We start from the raw sequence: 9,638 nt of genomic DNA, 5'->3' as shown, positions 1-9,638 counted from the left end.
GGGGGGGGGGGGGGGGGGGGGGGGGGGGGGGGGGGGGGGGGGGGGGGGGGGGGGGGGGGGGGGGGGGGGGGGGGGGAGACAGCCCAAGCAGAGCATCACGCCGATGGAGCTCTACAGTAAGTGTTACGTAACACTGAAGGTTGAGCGCATCACTGTATGTAAAGCGCGTCTAGCCAAAAAGGCATTGAAAGCCGTTCGGAAGAATAGCAGAATTGTGTGCATGAAAACATCAGTGCGCGTACATAGAAAAACAGGCCATGATTAAGAACACGGTATCATAATACAGTCGGGGATGATGCAATAATATGGTCGCGCCTGTGAATTGCTGCGATCTTTACATTCCTCAAATGCTGATCTTTAGTGATAGGCTATTTATAAAGCAATTTTGATAAATACAACAAAGGTGTAAATGCACAATTCTTTATTGTTAAATAACTGCAAATATACGGTGTGTCATAGCCTACATACAACTGAACATATAAATAGGAAGTTGGCAAATGAAACATAATAGGATCAACTTTTTCAGCATCAAGAAAACAGACTATATGTAAAAAGGAAAGGAATGCGTATTTTAGTTGCTGACATCAATTTCTATTCGTTTTTTTATTTTATTTGTAATAACCTTTTAGATTTTTTTTTTTTTTTTACAGTTAATTGTCAGTCAATACGAAATAGTTTAACATAAGTTGCTATGATTGACATGTCGTGTCATCTATGGAAGGCTGTAAGTGGCACTTAAAAATTAAACCAACAAAAAATAAAAATGTAAATAAATAAATGTTCAAATAGCCTATAAGAAACATAGATTTATTTAGTTTGATTTGTAGTAAAAATGAAAAAGTAATAATAAAATGAATTGAACAATAATTTTAATGAAACTTTGTATTAAGACTTTTTTTCACAAAGCATTTGTCAAACACTTTTCTTTATCGGATACATATTTAATAATTAATACATTGATGATTCCTTCATTTTATTTTTAAGTGCTCTTCTATTCTGTATAAGCATTTTATACTACGCTGAAAAGCATTGCTGCAAGCAATCTCTGAGAGAACTCGGCAGCTAAACATTGGCTGCTGCTCTGCTCACAACCCTGAGATCAGCAAAGCTGCCTCAGCCATCGCCATTGACTTAATCAGTCAATCGTTTTTGTCCATATCAATCACTGTTTGCCTGTGTGTGCATCCAGCTGTGCTCTTACATCCCTCAGCATGTCCATGTAGAGCCTATTGGTCTCACTATGGAGAGAAAGAAGACATTTAATTCCTTTGAATTGCTCTCAATATCATAATTTAAACTATTTAGGATACTCACTCAGCCAGAGAACGGTCAAACACCAGGTTTCCCATGTCCATGTAATACTGAGCATTTGTTCTCAAATCAGTCCAGTATTCATTTGCCTGCCACATAGACAACATGATGCTGCGATACTAATTACATATTTAGCCTAATGTCATTAGCAACAGGTGAATTTATTCATTCTTTTTATGTGTTGCACTATATTTTAATTTGTTTTCCATTCATTTTACGATAGGCTATTAAAAATGTAAGACTGATTATGTCTTGAAGGAATAATTCACTCAAAAATTAAAATGTACTCACCCTCAAGACATCCAAGAGTTTGTTACTTCATGGGAAGAGTTTTGGAGAAATTTAGCATCACATCACTTGCTCACCGATGGATCCTCTGCAGTGAATGGGTGCCGTCAGAATGAGAGTCCAAACAGCTGATAAAAACATCACACAAGTAATCCACACAACTCCAGTCCAACAATTAATGTCTTGTAACACGAAACGCTGTTTGTGAGAAATAAATGCATTATTAAGACATTTTACAAACCAATCAAATTGGCTAAAATTCAAGTCCTTCATGCATAACATTGTTTTCTCCGTCGAAAAAGTTGTCTTACCTGAATTAAGAGAGACATTTTCACAGATAAAGCACTGCTTACAAGCGAAACCAATCCAAACACAGTTTTATACAAACATGTGGGTTTTGATGTAAGAGAACAATAGGGGATGGATTTTTTTCACTGGAGGAATTTATTATGGATTATGGACTCATATTTTGTCCAGAAGGGATGGTTTAAAGATAAAACGCATGAACAATGGATGTTTCTCCTACAAACACATAGCTTTTTAACTTCACAAGATGTTAACTGATGGACTGGAGCCGTGAGAATTACTTGTGGATTTTTGTTCTGTTTTTATCAGCTGTTTGTACGTCATTCTGACGGCACCCATTCACATTGCTGAGCAAGTGAGGTAATGCTACATTTCTCCAAATGAACAAACAAACACATCTACATCTTGAATGGCCTGCGGGTGAGTGAATTTTCAACACATTTTCATTTTATTGATGAACTGTTTCTTTAAGTAGGCTAATTAAATAACAACTGTATAAATCAACATCTTAATTCAAACATCCAGGATTAGTCTAAATCCAGAAAATGATATTTCATGTTTAGAACCTCTAAAGAGAACAAATAGAACCTTTTTACCAGGCCACAGAAAAACCTTGAGGGTTCTTTTAATTAATGCAAATAGTGCTATAGCTTTTAGAGATTTCAAATATGATTTTAGGTCCATTTCACTCATACATTTCACTAATCACATCATACAGTCACTATAATCAGCTGATCAATGCAAGTAGCTTTTACCAAACACGTTCAGTCTGAGGCTAGTGTTGCTAGTGTTCACCTGCTCCTGTAAGGTGTAACCCCATTGGTTCTGGGCATAATTGGGGTCCCAGTAGCCAGACTGCCTCTTTAGACGTAAAAATTTCTTGGCCTGCTCCCCCTTCACAAATGGAGCGGCGAACGCACCTATGAGAAAACTTGATTATTAATTCGTTAACAAAATGAGTCAAATGCAATTCTCATTTACATGCACACAATGATGAGTTCTTTCAAAAGTTCTTTGCTGTATTCAGGCAAAATTAAATTGCATTGATTTACTCACCACTTATGAGAGTCATCAGAATCACTATATGCCTCATGCTTTTAATTTTTGCACAAGCAAGGAAAATGCCTCTGTGGTCTCTACATAAATAAAATCCATATACATTATCAATACACATTTTAAAATGGTGATCTACACTGTATGCAGGGTTTCTGCAGGATTTTTAAGCTCAAATGTAAGACTTTTTAAGACCTTTTTTAAGACCTGCACAAATAAAATTAATACCATATGAGCGGGGTAGGGCAATGTCTATAGTACCATATTAAACTGTAAAATTATTACTGTAAAAAGCATAATTTAAAGTTCAGATACAACTTTTCACAAAAACAAAGTTTTATAAAATATTATATTAATTTTTAACAATTATTATCAATAAATTATTATATCAATTAAATAACATAAATTAGGGGTGTGCGATACTGACAAAAAATGATATCTCGATATTTTTCTGGGATTTTATCAATAACGATAATTAGACATTTTTTCTAAAAGTGCGCACCATCTTTTGAGTCAAATTCTTGCATTTGGGTTGTTACCAAGCAAATTAAATCAGTAATTGATCTTTGCAATGCAGAGGAAACACAGAAGCTCCATTAGAAGGAGCAAGTCACTGTTAATAAGTGAGTCATTGCGATTGAACCAAATAATTTACACGGTTGATTCATTCAGGAACAAAACAGAGTCCTGTTGCTCAGAGACGCAAAACAGCGTTGTGGCTGTGTTTGAAATTATTTTTGTTGGAGAAATAGAGCAAAAACAGAAAATATGGTGTCTAAAACGTAAGTCTCTTAATATTAACTTGTTTATTTGAACTGTTGTATCACATTTGTAATCATGCTGACTTCAGGAGAAAAAAAAGTCACTCTTCGTGTGATGATAACTAAATGAAATTATATAAATATATAAATTTTCTGCCCCATATCTTGAATTATGTGATAATTCTAATGCATTTTAATAGACTGATTCATGCAGTGAAAGAACGCACTCTAAATGCGCACGCGCACTAGTTTAAACTATAAATATATACATTTTCTGCCCCATATCTTAAATTATGTGATAATTCTAAATGCATTTTAATAGACCGATTCATGCAGTGAAAGAATGCACTCTAAATGCGCACGCGCACTAGTCTAACCTACTAGACTGCATCACCTAATGTATGCGTGCACTCTGTAGTTGTGTTTTGTGTTTGCTTTTCGCGATATACTCATAATATCAAATTGCACATCGTTAAAACAACAATTACGATATTATTGCAGACCATACATATCGCACACCCCTATGTTTAGATTTTTATAATGTATTGTCTTCTTATCGATCCACCAGTTCACATTTTAAAGCTTGCAAAATGTTTAAATGTTTGCAGGGTAAAAACATGGGTCGATTTTTGCATTGGTCTGAACTCTGAACAAAACAACAGTTTTATTGAAAATGCTCATTCATTCTCTGCCAGCAGGTAGAGCCTTTGGTAGAAATATAACGGTTTTCCCGGTAACGGCAGAACACAAAGCAGCGATGCACCGGACTCTGAACTAAATGTAAGACTTTTTAAGACCCTTTTTAAGAAACCCTGTGCATGAAAAAGCACTGTCTAACTGAAATCATAAGAATATTATTATTAGTCATATCACTAAAGTTCAAACAAATGTAAACATTCAAATATGCACATTTAAAATTATTTTGGAGAGCTGGCTCGCAAGAACATACTTAAGTAACCAACATTACACTGACCACAACTACTGCAAGTCACAAGTTCATGCAAAAAAATAAAAAAATAAAATAAAAAGGCACACAAACGAAAATGGTGAAAAAAAAAGAAAAAAAAAAAGACTAGATTCATTATGTGCCGACAGCAATAAAGTCACAATTTGCATAAAAGCAACCTGAATTGACCTATGCTATCATTTTCTCCAAAAGATTTGCTGAGACTGTAGTTTTGAAGTATTGCAGTGTTCAGAGTTTTACCTGTGCTGTGGGAGGCTGAAGTCTGCGAATGATTACCAGAGGCAGTGAGTAGAATTTGGAGCTGTGGTGTGAGAGCGAATAGAGCACTCTTTCAGAACAGATCTGAATACACAACTCTGTGTGGGAAATGTGACCACGGATATTAACTATTCAACCAGAACAGCATCAACATTCACATTTCTTAAAGGAAATATATCAGTTTAGCACAAATATACACTACAGGCCAAAGGTTTGGAACAATTTAAGGTTTTTAAAATGTTCTTAAAACGGTAATATTGTAAAATATTGTTACAATTTAAAATAACTTTATAATAACTTAATAAATGTAATTTATTCCTGTGATGGAAAGAATTTATTTGGAATAGAAATCTTTTGTAACATTATAAATGTTTATACTGTTTAATTTAATAATTTAATGTGCACTTGCTGAATAAAAAGTATTAATTTATCTTTTTAAAAAATCTTCCCCCAGACTTTTGAATGGTAGTGTACCATGGTTTCAATAAAATAAAATAAAAATGTAACATTGATAATCAGAAATGTTTCTTGAGCATCAATAAGCATATTAGAATGATTACTGTAGGATCATGTGACACTAAAGACTGGAGTAATGGTGCTGAAAATTCAGTTTTGTATCACAGTAATAAATGACATTTTAATATAAATATACTAAAATAGAATCGTAATTATTCCAAACATCTAACTGGTAGATAAAATACTCCCAAGAAACATGGTTAGCAGGTTGCTTTTTTTCATATCTGCCATATGCTTATAGAAGCTTTTAAATAAACACTGTGCAGTTGCAAACTCAAAATAGAAAATCAAATGCCACAGAAAAGCTGCAGTCTTTTACTATCCAGTTTAATAATAAAAAACTTTATTTTTATACATGACAGATTTATACATATTTGAAAACATGACGTGATACATTTTACAACATTTTGAAATGTTTAAAATGAGCTAACAGAAATTGGGAAGGCCTACAAATGAATGAGATAAAAAAAAATTAAAAAAAAGCATTTAATGCTGACAAAGAGAAAAGTGATAATACTTGTGGTAATCAAACTCTGGGAATATTTGTGCTCCAAAAATCCCAAAAATGAAAAGTAAAAAGAACACACAACTTTTGTAACCATGAAGAATCACCATCAGACTAGCACATAAATTACAGTTGGCCAAAAAAAAAAAAAAAAGATTCTTGAAAGGTTGACACTGACATCTGTTATTGTTCTGGCTGCATCCTTGCACTAGTGCATGAAGAAAAACCAGGTGCTGAAACAAAGAAGTCAAAGGAAGAATACAACAACAACAACAACAACAACACAGTGAATTACCAGTTAAATCAAGCCCCTAGCATTCCACACCCATTCCACATAAATGGCTTTATATAACAATACTCTGTGGTTCACCAAGTCAACCTGATATCTTGTAGTAAGTGGCACAAAAGTTTTCTACCTGTATATTTTTCATAATTTGTGCACAAAGTGATTCAAAATGCTTAAATATTCTCTGTCCCATTAGCCAAATCCCTACTTATATTAACAGCATTTTCTAGCCACTCCATTCTTGCATGTAAAAATGCCCGTAGTGATTTTTCTTTCAAATAAAGAGAGATCCAAATAAAAGACAGAAATACATCAAGTGACGTGTCCCATCTTGGCCTTATTTTGGTCTACCTTCCTTCTATGGTAAAATCTATAAAACATTTTCTTTGTCCAAGATTGCTCATAATCTTGGTCTGATTAAGCAGCTCACAATAAAATCTGCATGTTGGCATTAGCATATAGAGCTTTCTAACTATGTTCTTCAGAAGTGTATCCCTCTGGTAGTGATAAACAAGACATGCTTTCATAAAATGCAAGACAAAGACACTGAAAAACAACAGCTACTGTCCTCTGAGCACTTCAGAACAGCCAAACCTTAACCAACTCAAAGATGGAAATCTTTAAAAAATAAAATTTAAAAAGGCCCTACGTGACACAGCATTGAAATTATGATCACATTAAAATGTAACAGGAAACAATAGTAAAAAAACAAGGCAAGTTGGATGTGGAGTTCTCATTACTATGGTTACAATGGTTTAGCATTTTGGTTTGTGATCAAATTGAACTGATGGAAACACTTTGCAATAAAGTTTCATTAGTTGACATGAATAATAAACAATACTTCTACAATTATTAATCTATATTATTTTAAAATTAACCAAGGTTAATAAATTCTGTAAAAAAATATATTGCTCATAGTTAGATAATGCATTGAATAATGTTAACAAATGAAACCTTATTGTAAAGTGTTACTGAAGCAATTAATCACTGAAATTCTTGCCTTGTTATAGCTCTTAAATCTCAGTAATGCTAATGAATGATATTCAAACTTGGCACAATGCATTTCGTTATATTTTGAGAGCTACTGCAGAGGGCAAGATTTTCAGCGAATCACAATTCAAATGAATAGTTCACCAAAATACTAACATTTGCTGAATATTTACTTCCAAGTTATATTTATATCCAAGATATAGATGAGTTTGCTTCTTCATCAGAACAGATTAGGAAAAATGTGTCTGCAGTGAATGGGTGACGTCAAAACGAGAGCCCAAACAGCTGAGCAAAACATCACAATAATCACATCACAATGACTCCAGTCCATCAGTTAACATCTTGTGAAGCCAAAATAAATAAATATAACCATCATAAAGGCATTTCAACTTTAACCATTGCTTCATGCCAAAATACAAGTCCAAAAGTCCAAGTGAAAAAGTCCATCCCCTGTTGTCCTTTCATATCAAAATCCACGGATATTTATTGAGACATGTTTTGAACTATTTTCAGTGGAAAACGGTGCTTGATCTGTGCATATTTACTACTTTTTTCTTTTTTTTTTTACTTAAGAAAGCAATATTAAGGATAAAAAACCTCTTATTTTAACAGCTTTTTGCTTCACAAGATGTTAATTGATGAACTGGAGTGGTGTGGATTACTTGTGTTACTTGTGAATTATTGTGTTTTTATCAGCTGTTTGGACTCTCATTCTGACGGCACCCATTCACTGCAGAGGATCCATTGGTGAGCAAGTGATGTAATACTACAATTCTCCAAAACTGTTCAGATGAAGAAGCAATCACTTGTACATTTTGGCTGTCCTGAAGGTGAGTAAATTCTCAGCGATTTAAAATTTTTGGATGAACTATTCTTTTAGATTTTGGCCTGTCCCTTTTACAAAGCTATCGTACGGCTTCAGGTCACTATAGAAGGAATATAGCACACAAGTCAGAATGATGTTTTTGAGCATGCCAGCACCTGGTCATTGTATGGTGTTCCATGGAAGTCAGTCATATGGCTCTGGAAAGAAATTCGATTTTTTTTGGTGATTCTCATTCAATTAATTTGGCTTCTTTCACTTTAATTAAAAGCCTAACCTCCAAACCTGATACCTGTACACACTGCTTTCCCCATCCAAACTAGTCCATCTTTCATACTGTCCTTACACCCGTTCTCACCCCAATGTGGTCAATTTATCGATAAGGTCATCAATAGTGTACACCATGAGCTTAATATCATCTTTATCTGACATGCGATGTTGCCCATGTTTGCGTAGAATGACATCTACGTCATTGCTGAGTACTCGCTCTGCGACCTGCATGGAGACGTGCCAGGGAACGTCAGAGTCCTTGAACCCGTGAACCAGACGAACGGGGCAGGAAACAGGGATGGGGCTCTGGAGTATGCAGTGGTTCTCCGCTTCCTTCAGAAAGTCCATGCTAAGAGTGTAGAAACCCTCTTCATTGTGCTTGGTTGGGAATTTCCAAAAGCCCTGTTCCTCTATCTCTTTCTTTGTCTAATGAAAGGGAAAGACGTTATGGATATATAGAGTTATATGACATGCCAGAATTATTTTTACATGGCAAGTCTATATACAAGAGGTTTTAAAACACTTCCATCCCCCTTGCAAGGCATAAAATAAGGTGTTGTTTTCAAATTTAGATAACTGATCTTTATTGTCAGTGTTCTAAATATAATCTCTAAGTAAATATGTACTTTGTGCTAAATATCATTACTTTGCATTAAGTTGACAGTTTATTTTTTTCTGCTCACAAGTAATGTTAGATATATAGACTGTGTACATTTGGATAATTTGTTTTTCAATTTGGTTGATTTATACAGAGCCCCTAAAGGGACATGGTGGTGGAAAAAAATCAGATTGAGTGAAAAAATTTGGGGTGGGAGGAAAAATTATTTGTCAGATTTTTTGCGTTCCCTCGCAAAACCAGTTGAGTTCGGACAAACACTTCCTGTTTACTTTACAGATTGTAGTGGTTCATACAGCTCCATACGTTCACAATGGAGCAGTTCATAGAGTTTTGTTTTGAACTTGGACGAAATAGTCAGTGCATGCTTATCAAGGCACGGTTTTGGGACATTCTAAAACGCTTAATGTAAACCACTGGATGACTAAATTCAGTACATACCTTATTAATAAAGCATACAGACAAGCAGAATAGCCCAGAATATGAACGTAACCCGGTAAATTGAATTGCACTTTAAGAGTATCCCTCATAGAAAGAAAATGCTTAATTAATGGACTAAGATAGTGGTATAAAAAGGCCAAATTCGGTATACAGTTTATTAATAAATTATACATGAAAGCAGGTAAGAACAGAAGCGTTTTCCTCCCATAAAGAAAATGCGGCTTAATGAAGACGGTGATAAAAAAAA

General features: G+C 34.6%; 1 protein-coding gene across 2 annotated transcripts in view; it reads right to left on the bottom strand.

Annotated features, from left to right (window-relative positions):
* Nucleotides 1–7,974: 7,974 nt before the first annotated feature.
* Nucleotides 7,975–9,638, bottom strand: part of abhd10a (abhydrolase domain containing 10, depalmitoylase a) — an 18,667-nt gene continuing 17,003 nt past the window's right edge. For both annotated transcript variants that reach the window (XM_016451977.1, XM_016451978.1), the window contains exon 5: nucleotides 7,975–8,760. In XM_016451977.1, the coding sequence (XP_016307463.1) occupies nucleotides 8,419–8,760 (342 nt within the window). In that variant the 3' untranslated portion in view covers nucleotides 7,975–8,418. The remainder of the gene's footprint in view (nucleotides 8,761–9,638) is intronic.

Source organism: Sinocyclocheilus anshuiensis, unplaced genomic scaffold, assembly GCF_001515605.1.
Source record: "Sinocyclocheilus anshuiensis isolate Anshui unplaced genomic scaffold, SAMN03320099.WGS_v1.1 scaffold431, whole genome shotgun sequence".
In the NCBI taxonomy this organism is placed as follows: Eukaryota; Metazoa; Chordata; class Actinopteri; order Cypriniformes; family Cyprinidae; genus Sinocyclocheilus; species Sinocyclocheilus anshuiensis.
This window is presented reverse-complemented; position numbering and strand designations above follow the sequence as displayed.